An 18,587-nucleotide genomic window follows, 5' to 3' on the forward strand; every position below is an offset into this window, starting at 1 on the left:
TCCATTAGATTGGTGCTCTGTTGGTCTGGTCTGCTGCAGACCAGATCAGCAAAATAATGAGCCGGGATCAGCATCATTTCAACGCTGAGGCCAGGCCGGGTAACGGATCTCCCCCTCCGTGCACGCATCGCGGGGGGCGATCTGCCCACTACACCACCAATGATTGGGACAAATAGCCATTTAGATGCAGCTGTCAGCCATGACAGCTGCATCTAAATGGCTCATTAGTGGGCGCAGCAATCGGACAGCGCCCACTAATGGCCGTGGTCCTGGGCTATTATTAGCATCCGAGATTGCGGTAGTTCAGAGCCGGGTCGCCGCGCGGCCCTGCTCTGAACTCCCTTACCCGACCAAGGACATACAGTTACGTCCTCGGTCGTAAAGGGGTTAATCAAGGTTTTATGTTAGAAAGCTTTCACAATGCTTAATCAATAGTTCAGCTTATTATCTTTGTCAGTGTCGCACACAAACATTTCCATGTACACAAGATGATGTATGGACGACTAGCGATGATTTATCTGCCTGCACAAGAGAACCACAAACAAGAAATTTTTAATTTGTCGGCCAATCGATGAACCTTTTACATAGTACGATGAGCGATACTTCCTGCCAATAATCATGTACCCGTGTAACAGGACTCATAGCCACCAGACTACGACCTCATTCACACTTTCAGTAGTTTTTCACGACCATATATTATGTTCGCAATCTGCTAATAATTTGTCCATAGTGCATCTGTAATGTAATGTGTAATGTGCTCCCATTGACTTCTACGTGGGAATCTGTGCCACAATCACGGCCCATACTAGGGCATGACTATATTTTTGCTGCACAGATTGTGGATAGTGTGAATTGCCCAATAGAAATCAATGGGTTCTAAACTTGTCCGTAATTGCGGAATAAGGCCTAAGGGGTCAAGAATGGTCTTGCTCCAAGTAGACTTCATCCTGACTCGATTATGACCCACTGGAGCTTCAGATTTCAGCATTCTTCAATTTTTCACCCTCCTACATTTCCGAAGAGCTTTGTACCTCAGAGATCTCTTGTGATGATGACTTAGGATGGCTATACACTTACTGTCTCCCTCGCCTTGTAGAGCCCTCGCTGTCTTTACTTTTCTAGACTTCTCCTGTGCTGCACCTCTACTCTGGTTTTCATTCACTGGATGCCACCAGAAACCTTCTTCTCATTTTGTCCCACCAAACAACAGTTTAGACCTTTCCCTGTCACCATATTTATACTGTAAACCTTCTTATCCCAATAAATTTTACTTTTTGTTTAGACTACGAAAAACTGAAAGACCCCCAACCACATTCCAGCTGTTCAAAAGACCACTCTGTACAACACTCCTTAAACTTCGTCCAGCTCTCGTGATTGCCGTCTTCACTTCTTGGTTCCTCAGGCTGTAGATGAGTGGATTTAGCATGGGTGTCATCACCGAGTAAAAGACAGAAGCCACTTTGTCTTGTTCCTTAAGAAAATCAGAAGGACGTAAGTAGGTGAAGAGAACAGAGACATAAAAGACAGAGGCGCAGGTGAGGTGTGAGGAGCAAGTACTGAACGCCTTTTTTCGCCCCTTTGAAGACTTAATTTTGAGAATAGAAGATATTATAAAAATGTAGGAGACCAAGATGGTGGTAAGGGAGACAATGCTGTAAGATCCTATGAAGAAAACAGTGAGCAACTCGCAGATGAAAGTATCCGAGCAGGAGAGTTTGAGCAATGGAAGGACATCACAGTAGAAGTGGTCTATGAGGTTGGAGCCACAAAAGTCAAGTCTAAATATACAGTTTGTTTGGAGAGATGACTGAAAGAAGCCAAGGGAAAAGGCAAGAAGGATGAGGAACAAACATTTCTTCTTGGTCATTATGGACACGTAATGGAGAGGATGGCAGATAGCCACATAGCGGTCATAAGACATATTCGAGAGGAGAAGAACATCTGTACCAGCGAGAGTGGCAAATACATAGAACTGGAGGGCACAACCATGGAACGAGATGACCTTCTTCATGGATATGAGGTCTGAGATCATTTTTGGAGCAACAGCTGAAGAGTATAAGAGGTCCACCAGTGAGAGGTAACTCAAGAAGTAATACATGGGGGTGTGGAGGGCGGACGTCTTATGGACAATGCCAATCAGTCCAACGTTACCAACCAATGTAATTATGTAAACCAGGAGGAAGAATATGAAGAGGAAGATGCCAAGGTCTACATCACTGGCCAATCCCGAAAACTCAAATACTCCTGCTCGGGTCTTGTTCTCAGTGTCCATCTTCTTTCTCTGTATTAGCAGAATGAATCAGATATACAATATTGGTTTCACACTCTGGAAATATAACAGTGATCAGAACTACTCGAAAAGAAGGAAGATGGAGGAGGATACATGTCAGGGAACGTGGAGGAGGATACATGTCAGGGAACGTGGAGGAGAATGTCAGGGAACGTGGAGGAGGATACATGTCAGGGAACGTGGAGGAGGATACATGTCAGGGAACGTGGAGGAGGATACATGTCAGGGAACGTGGAGGAGAATGTCAGGGAACGTGGAGGAGGATACATGTCAGGGAATATGGAGGAGGATACATGTCAGGGAATGTGGAGGAGGATACATGTCAGGGAACGTGGAGGAGGATACATGTCAGGGAACGTGGAGGAGGATACATGTCAGGGAATGTGGAGGAGAATGTCAGGGAACGTGGAGGAGGATACATGTCAGGGAATATGGAGGAGGATACATGTCAGGGAATGTGGAGGAGAATGTCAGGGAACGCGGAGGAGGATACATGTCAGGGAATATGGAGGAGGATACATGTCAGGGAATATGGAGGAGGATATATGTCAGGGAACGTGGAGGAGGATACATGTCAGGGAACGTGGAGGAGGATACATGTCAGGGAATGTGGAGGAGGATACATGTCAGGGAACGTGGAGGAGGATACATGTCAGGGAACGTGGAGGAGAATGTCAGGGAACGTGGAGGAGGATACATGTCAGGAAACGTGGAGGAGGATACATGTCAGGGAACGCGGAGGAGGATACATGTCAGAGAACATGGAGGAGGATACATGTCAGGGAATATGGAGGAGGATACATATCAGGGAATATGGAGGAGGATACATGTCAGGGAATGTGGAGGAGGATACATGTCAGGGAATATGGAGGAGGATACATGTCAGGGAACGTGGAGGAGGATACATGTCAGGGAACGTGGAGGAGGATACATGTCAGGGAACGTGGAGGAGAATGTCAGGGACTGTGGAGGAGGATACATGTCTGGGAATATGGAGGAGGATACATGTCAGGGAATATGGAGGAGGATACATGTCAGGGAATGTGGAGGAGGATACATGTCAGGGAATAAGGAGGAGGATACATGTCGGGGAATGTGGAGGAGGATACATGTCAGGGAACGTGGAGGAGAATGTCAGGGAACGTGGAGGAGGATACATGTCAGGGAACGTGGAGGAGGATACATGTCAGGGAATAAGGAGGAGGATACATGTCGGGGAATGTGGAGGAGGATACATGTCAGGGAATGTGGAGGAGGATACATGTCAGGGAATGTGGAGGAGGATACATGTCAGGGAATATGGAGGAGGATACATGTCAGGGAATGTGAAGGAGGATACATGTCAGGGAACGTGGAGGAGGATACATGTCAGGGAATATGGAGGAGGATACATGTCAGGGAATATGGAGGAGGATACATGTCAGAGAACATGGAGGAGGATACATGTCAGGGAATATGGAGGAGGATACATGTCAGGGAACGTGGAGGAGGATACATGTCAGGGAATATGGAGGAGGATACATGTCAGGGAATGTGGAGGAGGATACATGTCAGAGAACATGGAGGAGGATACATGTCAGGGAATGTGGAGGAGGAAACATGTCAGGGAATATGGAGGAGAATGTCGGGGAATATGGAGGAGGATACATGTCAGGGAACGTGGAGGAGGATACATGTCAGGGAATATGGAGGAGGATACATGTCAGGGAACATGGAGGAGAATGTCGGGGAACATGGAGGAGGATACATGTCAGGGAATGTGGAGGAGGATACATGTCAGGGAATATGGAGGAGGATACATGTCAGGGAACGTGGAGGAGGATACATGTCAGGGAACGTGGAGGAGGATACATGTCAGGGAATATGGAGGAGGATACATGTCAGGGAATGTGGAGGAGGATACATGTCAGGGAATATGGAGGAGGATACATGTCAGGGAATATGGAGGAGGATACATGTCAGGGAACGTGGAGGAGGATACATGTCAGGGAATATGGAGGAGGATACATGTCAGGGAATGTGGAGGAGGATACATGTCAGGGAATAAGGAGGAGGATACATGTCAGGGAATGTGGAGGAGGATACATGTCAGGGAATGTGGAGGAGGACACATGTCAGGGAATGTGGAGGAGAATGTTGAGGAATATGGAGGAGGATACATGTCAGGGAATATGGAGGAGGATACATGTCAGGGAACGTGGAGGAGAATGTCGGGGAATATGGAGGAGAATGTCGGGGAATATGGAGGAGAATGTCGGGGAATATGGAGGAGAATGTCGGGGAATATGGAGGAGAATGTCGGGGAATATGGAGGAGGATACATGTCAGTGAATATACTCGATGCATGAATGGAGGTGCTTAGACCTGTGGTAATGCTGATTATTGGATGTACCTCCTCATCTTCTTTGCCCGTGTTACTCTACGTTCCCCATGTTGTGTTAGTTTGTGATAAGGAGATGAAATCCACCTAGTGTCAATGGTTTTTCCCTCAGACATTAAGGTTTCTGCTCTGAATGAAATCAGATATTCTTACCCTGAGATGATGGAAATAAAGCAACAATAATACAATAGATCTTCCTCCGCCCAGAACACCAGATAATCTTGCACTAGTATCCTCAGCACTGGTTTCTTGCCTTTGTTGGGTCCATATAGGGAGGACGACAATGTAAGGACTTTATGTCAGTGGTAGAGAAAAGTATCTCATAGATGGAAAAGGTCTGGCCGAGCTTGGTCAGGATGAGAATCATGGTGATAGAGCGGACCAGGCTCGGGATCAGTGCAGATGAGGATCAGGATCAGTGCGGATCAGTGTGGATCAGGCACTACTCTGCTGGTACATGTGTCCCAGTCTCTGTCTGACATATACCAGTCAGTATACACCAGCCGCATCACTGCTCATACGGGGAGATCAAGGACTTTTTATAAGACACCTATTCACCGCTGACTATTGCTGAGGGCCCCGGGGTATACGTGACAAGGGGCCGAGAAATTACATCTTCTAATAATGTTATAATATTTAACTCTAGGATAGGAAATGTCTCTGCTTATTATATTTTATATATGGTTTAGTATAAATGTAAATGTAAAACATCTATACATCCACCATACCAGAGTTCTATGACCTGGCTGTAGAGGTCCTATCCCTGGAAGCCCACTCCGGAGGGGGCCCAGCTTCCCGGAGCCCTCACAGACCCTACATAGGCTTTTACACGGCCAGATTATCAGCCAGGAGAGTTGCTAGAAAGAAGCTCGTCTGATCGCATCGTACCATCTGGCTTCAAGATGTATTGTTTTCGGCCTATGTAAACAAAGGGAGACTGAGAGCAAATATATCTATATATCCATACCTATGTGATCCGCTGTGTGATCTGGCATCCCACACTTCAGCCGCTGCTGTATCCTCCAGAGAGCAGGATGATGGATCAAAAGCAGCGCAGATGGTAAGTAAGCCCTGTTTGGCATCTGGATACTGACAGAACGGATCAGATCACAAGGATCTTTTGTGCAGCCCCGCCGCTCGACTAGTTGTGCCATGCAGGATCATAGCTAATGTCTCCTGGGCCCTGGTGCGAGAGGCCAACTTGGGCCCCCCCTCTCCTTTCACGACCAAGTGATGCTATTGGTGTATATATATATATATATATATATATATATATATATATATATATATACACTCACCGGCCACTTTATTAGGTACACCATGCTAGTAACGGGTCGGACCCCCTTTTGCCTTCAGAACTGCCTCAATTCTTGGTGGCATAGATACAACAAGGTGCTGGAAGCTTCCTCAGAGATTTTGGTCCATAGTGACATGATGACATCACACAGTTGCCGCAGATTTGTCGGCTGCACATCCATGATGCCAATCTCCCGTTCCACCACATCCCAAAGATGCTCTATTGGATTGAGATCTGGTGACTGTGGAGGCCATTGGAGTACAGTGAACTCATTGTCATGTTCAAGCAGAAATCGAGACTCATCAGACCAGGCAACGTTTTTCCAATCTTCTACTGTCCAATTTCGATGAGCTTGTGCAAATTGTAGCCTCAGTTTCCTGTTCTTAGCTGAGCGGAGTGGCCCCCGGTGTGGTCTTCTGCTGCTGTAGCCCATCTGCCTCAGAGTTGGCCATACTGTGCGTTCAGAGATGCTCTTCTGCCTACCTTGGCTGTAACGGTTGGCTATTTGAGTCACTGTTGCCTTTCTATCAGCTGGAACCAGTCTGCCCATTCTCCTCTGACCTCTGGCATCAACAAGGCATTTCCGCCCACAGAACTGCCGCTCACTGGATGGTTTTTCTTTTTCGGACCATTCCCTGTAAACCCTAGAGATGGTTGTGCGTGAAAATCCCAGTAGATCAGCAGTTTCTGAAATACTCAGACCAGCCCTTCTGGCACCAACAACCATGCAACGTTCAAAGGCCTCAAATCACCTTTCTGCCCCATACTGATGCTCGGTTTGAACTGCAGGAGATTGTCTTGACCATGTCTACATGCCTAAATGCACTGAGTTGCCGACATGTGATTGGCTGATTAGAAATTAAGTGGTAACGTGTAGTTGGACAGGTGTACCTAATAAAGTGGCCGGTGAGTGTATATATATATATATATATATATATATATATATACACACACCAAGACAGATATTACCAATAACACCAGCATATTGGAAGAGAAAGTATTATCACCGTACATATTACCGCCATACTGTTACCGACCAAATCCTGTATACTGAGACCTATATTACCAGTAATACCAGTATATAGGAAGGAAACATTACTGCCACACCACAACCACTACCATTACCACCATATTGTTACTGACCAAATCCAGTATACTAAATCACCTCATCCAGTCATATAGAGGTGGCCCCAGCTCTACACAGGTTCTATACACCATATACATTACAGTGCAGTTATATCAGGTGACTCACAGGGGACGTCTTTTCTGATCGGAGTTCTTTCCTTTTCAACTTCTTCTCCATCCGTCCTGGGCCGTTATGAGAACTTCTCCGAGCCACGAATCCACAGAATCTACCAGACAGACATATTAGTCTCCTCACTCTGGCACCATCCTCATCTCTATACACACTGCACATCTGTATTGGCTCCTTTACACCCTCATTTAGTGGGTAGCCCTGACTCTATGTGACCCCCTAATAATATATGCCCCCCTCTGTGTATTCCCTCTCCCCCTATGTTGCCCCCCCAAATAGATGGCCCCTCTCCCCCCATGTTGCCCTCCTTATAGATGGCCCCCTCTCCCCTCCCCCTCCCTTATAGATGGCCTCCTCTCCTCCTCCTTATAGATGGCCCCCTCTCCCCCACCCTTCCTTATAGATGGCCTCCTCTCCTCCTCCATATAGATGGCCCCCTCTACCCCCTCCCTTATAGATGGCCTCCTCTCCCCCCTCCTTATAGATGGCCCCTCTCTCCTCACCCTCCCTTATGGATGGCCCCCTCTCCCCCCACCCTCCCTTATGGATGGCCCCCTCTCCCCCTCCTTTATAGATGGCCCCCTCTCCCCCCTCCTTATAGATGGCCCCCTCTCCCCCCAACCTCCCTTATAGATGGCCCACTCTTCCCCCACCCTCCCTTATAGATGGCCTCCTCTCTCCCCTCTCCCTCCCTTATAGATGGCCCCCTCTCCCCCCTCCCTTATAGATGGCCCCCTCTCCCCCCCTCCATTATAGATGGCCCCCTCTCCCCCCCCTCCCTTATAGATGGTCCCCTTCCCCCCCCTCCCTTATAGATGGTCCCCTTCCCCCCCTCCCTTATAGATGGTCCCCTTCCCCCCCTCCCTCATAGATGGACCCCCTTTCCCCCCACCCTCATGGATGGACCCATCTCCCCCCCCCTCATAGATGGCCCCTCTTTCCCCCCACCCTCATAGATGGCAGCCTCTTTCCCCCACCTTCATAGATGGACACCTCTTTCCCCCCACCCTCATAGATGGCAGCCTCTTTCCCCCCACCCTTATAGATGGCCCCCTCTTTCCCCCCACCCTCATAGATGCCCCCCCTCTTTCCCTCCACCCTCATAGATGCCCCCCCTCTTTCCCTCCACCCTCATAGATGCCCCCCTCTTTCCCCCCACCCTCATAGATGCCCCCCTCTTTCCAACCACCCTCATAGATGGCCCCCTCTTTCCCCCCACCCTCATAGATGCCCCCCTCTTTCCAACCACCCTCATAGATGGCCCCCTCTTTCCCTCCACCCTCATAGATGCCCCCCTCTTTCCCCCCACCCTCATAGATGCCCCCCTCTTTCCAACCACCCTCATAAATGCTCCCTTCTTTCCCTCCACCCTCATAGATGCCCCCCTCTTTCCCCCCACCCTCATAGATGCCCCCCTCTTTCCAACCACCCTCATAGATGCCCCCCTCTTTCCAACCACCCTCATAGATGCCCCCCTCTTTCCAACCACCCTCATAGATGCAGGCTGATAAAAAAAAAAAAAAAACTTAACTTACCTGACAACGCACTCCCACGTTGATCCTCTCTCCTCCTGGTTTGTCCCCGGCTGTGCGGCTGCCGGGGGTGTCGCGTCTTATCCTCGGCAGCGCGCGCATCCCAGAGCTCCATGGGCGCCGACTCTGGAAGTCAGGGCCCAAGGCGCCCAGGGAGCTCTGGGATGCGCGCGCTGCCGGGGATAAGACGCGACACCCCCGGCAGCCGCGCAGCAGCCAGGGGAAGACGGAGCCGGACTCTTGTGACCGCAAGCAAAACAATACTTGCGGTCACAAGAGTGATTGATCGGGAGGGTCCCCCTTTGTGGCGGGGCCGGTCGCGGCGGCTACACCACTGGTGCCATGTAAGGACACTGCCAATGAGCGCTGATCTCACTGATCGGCACTCGTTTCCGTCCTTGCACAACCCCATGCTGGGGGACCAAGCTAAGCTGGATCAGAGGATACATGTAGACAGCCTGGGGCCATAGTTCTATGGGATTACCATATACCCTAGTCACATATTGGTTCAGGATCAGGACAAATGCCCACCTGTCTAACCCTGCACCCTAGGACCCCGGGGTGAGGAGGTACGAATAACTATTAGTGGAAGTTGGGGAGTTTGGTCTCCAATGGAACCAGAACCATCACCCTATGACCTTCTGTTTAAAAGTTAAGCTTTTTCTTGGGATTGTGGAGTTTTTGACAATAGGTCCAATGGGGGGGGGTCTGGCCAGAGGTATATGTACTGTATATGTATATGTACTGGTGCTTGACAGAAAGTAAATGGCTATGTGCGGCAGGGGGCAGTATAGCACCGTTCACCGCGCCGCGCACAGGACCGGGCTGTTACAGTACACCTCCAGGGGCAATCACACTGATGCCTCCCAGCTGACAGACGGACACCGATGATGCCTTCTGGGTATGTGATCACATCTCAGAGTCGGTGCAGTGGCTGCCACTGCCGATTACAGCAAAACCCCACCTGGTTGTCAGCCGACTGTCAATAGCAGAAACGCCACCTCTGCCATAGTGGATCTTTGAGGATGAGTCAAATCAGAAGCTGATTGTGGATCCCTCCTCATTGTGTGAACTACAAGCACTGGAATCCCCTCAGACTCCGGCCTCCCACCATGTGGCGGAGGTAGTCGGTGTTGTCAGACCCCCTGAGTATATTGTGCATCTAGAGAAGCCACATCCATGTGCGCCCCCTGAGTGAAGGAGAGGAACTCTCTCCAAATTGTACAAGCAGAAAGGAGGATACGGGTTCATTATGGACAAATATTCAGGAGAATACCTTGTAAACAGGAGGGCCATCAGGCGGGACTATCTACACAACAGCGGGCGTAAACCCTACTGTGGTAAGGCATATAAGACGAACCCCTGAAAATCTTCTGAAAAGTCAGAGGTCGTCTTATATGCCGGAAAATGTTAACCCCTGCCTGACCACAGCAGGGTTTACTAGCTGGAGCCCTGCTGTAGTCAGGCAGGGGTTAACTTAAGCAGGAGGCACCAACCCGCGCCCAACTCCCCCTGGCTGCAGGGCCCCATTGAAAAAAAACAATCCAACTCACCTGTCACCCTTTCCCAGCAGCCATGCATCTCCCGTCATGCGTGATGTAGAGACACTGCCTGCGCCGGAGGTCCCTGAAGCTCTCCCGCTTTGGGGACCTCCGGCACAGGCAGTGTTTCCGCATCACGCTGCCTGCGCCGGGAACTTGACAGGTGACACGCACATGAGTTGAATCGTTTGTTTTTCTATAGCGGTCGCCGCATATGGTGGGGAAGCTCAAAAACTGCCGCAACCCCACCGTATGCGGCGACCGCGATGACCATTCCCGGCGTATAAGACGATCCCACACTTCTGGGCAGATTTTGCAGGGTTAAAAAGTCATCTTATACGCCAGAAGATACGGTAATATAGTGCACTCCAGCATACGGCGAGAAAGGTGATGGGGAGTTGGTTTATGATCAGTTTAAATTGACCTAAATGATTCAGTTCACATTCCTGGCAAAGATTAGTTCACAATAAACTACAGCCGGGGGGGGCGACAGAGAGTCCAGCCCTGTACTGTGCCTCTCTGTACTCCGCCAGGTATCTTATTACCGTCTTTTAGCAATGTTTTTTCTAACATTTTGCCGCCTGTAGAGGAGCTTGGAAAAATGTCACAGCCAGAGCAGGAATTATTCTGGAAAATCTATCACTGAGCTAAAAGATGGCAAAAATAAAAATACCATGTAGTTATGAGGGGAATGAATGTGGGTATAGTGGGTAAGAGGGGTATGAATGTGGGTATGAGGGGAATGAATGTGGGTATAGTGGGTATGAGGGCTATGTATGTGGGTATGAGGGGTATGTATGTGGGTATGAGGGGTATGAATGTGGGTATAGTGGGTATGAGGGCTATGTATGTGGGTATGAGGGGTATGAATGTGGGTATAGTGGGTATGAGGGCTATGTATGTGGGTATGAGGGGTATGAATGTGGGTATAGTGGGTATGAGGGCTATGTATGTGGGTATGAGGGGTATGAATGTGGGTATGAGGGGTATGAATGTGGGTATGAGGGGTATGAATGTGGGTATGAGGGGTATGAATGTGGGTATAGTGGGTATGAGGGCTATGTATGTGGGTATGAGGGGTATGAATGTGGGTATGAGGGGTATGTATGTGGGTATAAGGGGTATGAATGTGGGTATAGTGGGTATGAGGGCTATGTATGTGGGTATGAGGGGTATGAATGTGGGTATGAGGGGTATGAATGTGGGTATGAGGGGTATGTATGTGGGTATGAGGGGTATGAATGTGGGTATGAGGGGTATGAATGTGGGTATGAGGGGTATGAATGTGGGTATGAGGGGTATGAATGTGGGTATGAGGGGTATGTATGTGGGTATGAGGGGTATGTATGTGGGTATGAGGGGTATGAATGTGGGTATGAGGGGTATGAATGTGGGTATGAGGGGTATGTATGTGGGTATGAGGGGTATGAATGTGGGTATGAGGGGTATGAATGTGGGTATGAGGGGTATGTATGTGGGTATGAGGGCTATGAATGTGGGTATGAGGGGTATGAATGTGGGTATAGTGGGTATGAGTGGTATGTTTGTGGGTATGAGGGGTATGAATGTGGGTATGAGGGGTATGAATGTGCTTATGAGGGGTATGTATGTGGGTATGAAGAGTATGTATGTGGGTATGAGGGGTATGAATGTGGGTATGAGGGGAATGAATGTGGGTATAAATGTGGGAATGAGGGGTATGTATGTGGGTATAAGTGGTATGAATGTGGTATGAATGTGGGTATAGTGGGTATGAGGGGTATGTATGTGGGTATGAGGGGTATGTATGTGGGTATGAGGGGTATGAATGTGGGTATGGGGGGTATGAATGTGGGTATGGGGGGGTTTCGTATGTGGATATGAGGGGTATCAATGTGGGTATGAAGAGTATGAATGTGGTATAGTGGGTATGAGGGGTATAAATGTGAGTATAGTGGGTTTGAGGGGTATGAATGTGGGTATGGGGGGTATGTATGTGGGTATGAGGGGTATGAATGTGGGTATGGGGGGTATGTATGTGGGTATGAGGGGTATGAATGTGGGTATAGTGGGTATGAGGGGTATGAATGTGGGTATGAGAGGTATGAATGTGAGAATAGTGGGTATGAGGGGAATGAATGTGGGTATAGTGGGTATGAGTTGAATGAATCTGAGTAATGTGGGTATGAGGAATATGAATGTGGGTATGAGGGGTATGAATGTGAGTATAGTGGGTATGAGGGGTATGAATGTGGGTATGAGGGGTATGAATGTGGGTAAGAGAGGTATGAATGTGAGTATTAGAAGAATGAATGTGAGTATGAGGGGAATGAATGTGGGTATGGGGGGTATGAATGTGGGTATGAGGGGTATGAATGTGGGTATGAGGGGTATGAATGTGGGTATGAGGGGAATGAATGTGGGTTTGAGGGGATTGTAAGAGGGGTATGAATGTGAGTATGAGGGGTATGAATGTGAGTATGAGGGGTATGTATGTGGGTATGGGGGTATGAATGTGGGTATGAGGGGTATGAATGTGGGTATGAGGGGTATTAATGTGGGTATGAGGGGTATGAATGTGGGTATGAGGGGAATGAATTTGGGTATGAGGGGATTGTAAGAGGGGTATGAATGTGAGTATGAGGGGAATGAATGTGGGTATGAGGGGTATGAATGCGAGTATAAGGGGACTGAATGTGGGTATGAGGGGTATGAATGCGAGTATAAGGGGACTGAATGTGGGTATGAGGGGAGTGTATGTGAGTATGAGGGGTATGTATGCGAGTATTAGGGGAATGAATGTGGATATGAGGGGTATGAATGTGAGTATTAGGGTAATTAATGTGCAGCGATCAGTATGATGACGCTTTGAGATTGTTATATAAGTGGTCGCATTCACAAAAATAACTAATGAAATGTGCTAATTTTACCTTAAAGGGGTAGTGCGGCGCTAAACATTTATTCACAAAATAACACACATTACAAAGTAATACAACTTTGTAATGTGTGTTATGTATGTGAATGGCCCCCTTCCCCGTGTTTCCCCCCACCCCACGCTAGACCCGAAAGTTTTGGTGCATTATACTTACCGCATTCCTGTCGACCCCCGTCCTCCATCTTGTGACAATGACGTTGTCTTATTTGTAATGTGTGTTATTTTGTGAATAAATGTTCCTGAATACAGTAAGTATAGCTGTTATATAGCTGCCTTCAGGAGACTGGACCTGGATATAGTAAGTATAGCTGTTATATAGCTGCCTTCAGGAGACTGGACCTGGATACAGTAAGTATAGCTGTTATATAGCTGCCTTCAGGAGACTGGACCTGGATACAGTAAGTATAGCTGTTATATAGCAGCCTTCAGGAGACTGGACCTGGATACAGTAAGTATAGCTGTTATATAGCTGCCTTCAGGAGACTGGACCTGGATACAGTAAGTATAGCTGTTATATAGCAGCCTTCAGGAGACTGGACCTGGATACAGTAAGTATAGCTGTTATATAGCTGCCTTCAGGAGACTGGACCTGGATACAGTAAGTATAGCTGTTATATAGCTGCCTTCAGGAGACTGGACCTGGATACAGTAAGTATAGCTGTTATATAGCTGCCTTCAGGAGACTAGACCTGGATACAGTAAGTATAGCTGTTATATAGCTGCCTTCAGGAGACTGGACCTGGATACAGTAAGTATAGCTGTTATATAGCAGTCAGGAGACTGGACCTGGATACAGTAAGTATAGCTGGTATATAGCTGCCTTCAGAAGACTAGACCTGGATACAGTAAGTATAGCTGTTATATAGCTGCCTTCAGGAGACTGGACCTGGATACAGTAAGTATAGCTGTTATATAGCTACCTTCAGGAGACTGGACCTGGATACAGTAAGTATAGCTGTTATATAGCAAGAGACTGGACCTGGATAAAGTAAGTATAGCTGTTATATAGCTGCCTTCAGGAGACTGGACCTGTATACAGTAAGTATATAGCTGTTATATAGCTGCCTTCAGGAGACTGGACCTGGATACAGTAAGTATAGCTGTTATATAGCTGCCTTCAGGAGACTGGACCTGGATACAGTAAGTATATAGCTGTTATATAGCTGCCTTCAGGAGACTGGACCTGGATACAGTAAGTATAGGTGTTATATAGCTGCCTTCAGGAGACTGGACCTGGATACAGTAAGTATATAGCTGTTATATAGCTGCCTTCAGGAGACTGGACCTGGATACAGTAAGTATAGCTGTTATATAGCTGCCTTCAGGAGACTGGACCTGGATACAGTAAGTATATACCTGTTATATAGCTGCCTTCAGGAGACTGGACCTGGATACAGTAAGTATACCTGTTATATAGCAGCCTTCAGGAGACTGGACCTGGATACAGTAAGTATAGCTGTTATATAGCAGCCTTCAGGAGACTGGACCTGGATACAGTAAGTAAAGCTGTTATATAGCAGCCTTCAGGAGACTGGACCTGGATACAGTAAGTATAGCTGTTATATAGCAGCCTTCAGGAGACTGGACCTGGATACAGTAAGTATAGCTGTTATATAGCAGCCTTCAGGAGACTGGACCTGGATACAGTAAGTATAGCTGTTATATAGCTGCCTTCAGGAGACTGGACCTGGATACAGTAAGTGTAGCTGTTATATAGCTGCCTTCAGGAGACTGGACCTGGATACAGTAAGTATAGCTGTTATACAGCTGCCTTCAGGAGACTGGACCTGGATTTCTGGTAAGTTCCGTTTTGTTTTACAGCATGATAACAGCAAAAACTGCAAACTTGCCTAATATCATATCTACTGTTGATTTAGATTTTGAAAGTTATAATGACAGCGACACTTTAACACTATTCTCACCAGAGGCCTATTTGAAGGGACACGCAGGCATAACTTCTCAAACACAAAACGCACTCTCTGTACTTACTATTGAAAAATACATCTGTACTAAGTAAATATTTTACACAGGTTAAGTTAGTCTGGACCCTGTGCCTGTTTATCCTGCACCACTACACTTCAGAAGGGATCGCCAGGCACTACCATTTAATCGGTGCCTGCATGTACCCAGGGAGGGCTCCTACCACTCCAAGCCCTGTGACAGGAGCCCCAGTGCTACCATACCATCAGCCCTTTGTTTCCACACATGAATTGACTTTTTTATTGTAATGGTAAGGTGATGTCTTTATATTTATTGATGTCCATGAAAAATCAGTAGCTTCCTTACAACATAGTCATACATGGACCACACAGTCATACATGGACCACATAGTCATACATGGACCACACAGTCATACATGGACCACACATAGTCACTGGGGTGAGATTTTGTTCCTTTCTTGCATTTTGGTCCATCAACTGGAATATAATACAATGTCCCACTGTAACTAGCTCTACGGCCATGAAACTTGACTTATTTGACCACTGTTTGCTTCGGGTCTTAACATTCATCTGTTCTTATCCTGATTTATTTATTTAGTTAGTATTTTCTGTGGTTTCACAACACTCCGTCTCAATCCCTAAGATTCAATAGACTTATTTTTAAGACTGCACATTGCACGGACAAAGAGATTCACAATGGCCGTCTTTACCTCTCGGTTCCTCAAGCTGTAGATAAGGGGATTTAACAAGGGTGTCATGATGGAGTAAAAGACGGAAGCTACCTTGTCTTGTTTCTCAAGGTGATCTGAAGGAGGATGTAAGTAAGTGAGGAACACGGACACATAGAAGATGGAGGCACAGATGATGTGTGAGGAGCAGGTGCTGAACGCTTTCTGTCGGCCCTTTGTAGAGTTTATCTGTAGAATGGCCACCAGTATATAGATGTATGAAACCAGTATGGTGGCCAAGGAACCTATGCTGTAAGATCCTATAAAGAAAAGAGTGATCATTTCACAGGTGAAGGTCTTGGAGCAGGACAGCTTGAGCACGGAAGGGATGTCACAATAGAAATGGTCGATGAGGTTTGAACCACAGTATTGCAGACTGAATATACAACTTGTCTGTGCTGAAGATGGCAAGAACCCGAAAGATAAAGCAAAGAGACCTAGAGACAAACATTTCCTCTTGCTCATTATGGACACATAACGTAAAGGGTGGCAGATGGCCACATAGCGGTCGTAAGCCATATTCGACAGGACAAGAACCTCCATAGATGCAAAGGTGGCAAAGAAGAAGAACTGGAGAGCACAACTGGTGAAGGAGATGACCTTCCTTACAGAGTTAAGATCTGCAATCATCTTCGGTGCAACTGTGGAGGAGTACAAGAGGTCCACCACCGAGAGGTGACTGATGAAGTAATACATGGGAGTGTGGAGGGTGGAGGTCTTATAGACAATAATGAACAACCCAACGTTACCCACCACTGTTATCACGTAAACCAGGAGGAAGAATAGGAAGAGGAAGATTGATAGTTGTGGATCTTGGGTCAATCCAGAAAACTCGAATGTGGTCACTTGGGTGTTATTCATATTATTCATGTTGGATATTTCTCTGTTGGGGTAAAATTAACAATGGATACATATATCAATACCCAAGACCATGAAATGCAACCACATGTATGTGTCTTGTGCTAAATCTGGTCATCTATTACCAAAACCTTCTATATCCAGAAGTCAGATGCCCCTCCAGTAATGTGACCTGTATCCATAAATGTCCATATCCTTTGTCTTAATCGTCTTTGCGCCAATAATTTTGCTCCTGTTCTGAGAACTAAAGTCATAGGAGTGGCATTACTCCAAGCTCCTACAACCCTTGTACATTTGACATTTTCATATGTGGCATTGGGGCTTAGAGTCTCTCAGGTGCCTGAATACGTGTCTGACTACTATCTCTACACCCACTATGGCAGAAAGTGCAGTTATGTGTGGAAAAAACATGAGGCTGTGTTCAATTGAAAGTCTTTCATAGTACGGTATGTTCACTGGATGAGTGGAAGATGGTCTCCAAAATATGGTTCTGGTTGTTGTGGGACAACCCTGTTTGGTTTAAATCCCCACCCCCCAATAACAGAGAACTTCTGATATGTCATAGATGTCTAGATGTGCTGAGCTAATAGAGACAAGAGAGTCTAGATGTGCTGAGCTAATAGAGACAAGCTCCGAGAGAGTCTAGATGTGCTGAGCTAATAGAGACAAGCTCCAGGCTAGCGGCATCTTTACCTGCACACAGTCCTGACCTCAGGGGGTTAAGACTTAAGCAGATTAAAGGTCTCAGTTTTCTTTCTTACCTTTTGTTTGTGTCACAGTAAAATTATATTTTGCAGGTATAAAGTGGTGGGTATGATCACATGGTACAAAACCCATAGATCAGGTATAATCTCAGGGTTGTGAACACTGCCACACAGCACTGTAATATTTTAGAGGCAGGTAAATAGCACTCAGATGGTAGAAAGGACACTTCTGGGGTAAAGTGGTTACCCTTGATGTACTCTCACCTGACTGATCTCAGCATCTCTATATAACCCACCTCATTATCTGTGTGTATCATAGTGTAGGGCCCCTGGGGGCTCCTGCGAGGAAGGTGCCGAGGGGGTATTCTCTAATGACTACATTTATCTCTCCCTGTACATAGCAGCTTAGTTATTTATCTCATATATTCTATAAATTATTATTATTAATATTATTTTATCCATTATATCCCTTATTTCATGAGGACCCAAAAACACTGCCCTAGACTGCCAGGAACCCATGTATTAGCCCAGTCACTACCCTAGACTACCAGGAACCCAAGTATTAGCCCAGTCACTGCCCTAAACTGGCAGGAACTTAAGTATTACTCAATTTACAACCCCAGACTGCCAGGAACCCAAGTATTAGCCTAGTCACTGCCCTATACTAACAAGAACCCAAGTATTAGTCCTGTCACTGCCCTATACTGCCAGGAACCCAAGTATTAGCCTAGTCACTGCCCTATACTGGTAGGAATCCAAGTATTAGCCTAGTCACTGCCCTATACTGGTAGGAACCCAAGTATTAGCCTAGTCACTGCCCTATACTGGTAGGAACCCAAGTATTACCCAATTTACAACCCTAGACTGCCAGGAACCCAAGTATTAGCCTAGTCACTGCCCTACACTGGTAGGAACCCAAGTATTAGCCTAGTCACTGCCCTATACTGGTAGGAACCCAAGTATTACCCAATTTACAACCCTAGACTGCCAGGAACCCAAGTATTAGCCTAGTCACTGCCCTCCCTATACTGGTAGGAACCCAAGTATTAGCCTAGTCACTGCCCTATACTAACAAGAACCCAAGTATTAGTCCTGTCACTGCCCTATACTGCCAGGAACCCAAGTATTAGCCTAGTCACTGTCCTATA

The 18,587-nt window shown here is 47.0% G+C and overlaps 2 protein-coding genes across 2 annotated transcripts; both read right to left on the bottom strand.

Moving 5' to 3' along the window:
* Window positions 1–1,267: 1,267 nt before the first annotated feature.
* On the bottom strand, window positions 1,268–2,272 carry LOC138786375 (olfactory receptor 5G9-like). Its single transcript, XM_069963367.1, has one exon. It carries the CDS (start codon window positions 2,270–2,272, stop codon window positions 1,268–1,270), a length of 1,005 nt encoding a protein of 334 aa, XP_069819468.1.
* A 13,515-nt stretch (window positions 2,273–15,787) lies between these two features.
* Window positions 15,788–16,747, bottom strand: LOC138786382 (olfactory receptor 5AR1-like). Its single transcript, XM_069963373.1, has one exon. It carries the CDS (start codon window positions 16,745–16,747, stop codon window positions 15,788–15,790), a length of 960 nt encoding a protein of 319 aa, XP_069819474.1.
* Window positions 16,748–18,587: the final 1,840 nt, after the last annotated feature.

This window comes from Dendropsophus ebraccatus, chromosome 1, assembly GCF_027789765.1.
Source record: "Dendropsophus ebraccatus isolate aDenEbr1 chromosome 1, aDenEbr1.pat, whole genome shotgun sequence".
NCBI lineage: Eukaryota > Metazoa > Chordata > Amphibia > Anura > Hylidae > Dendropsophus > Dendropsophus ebraccatus.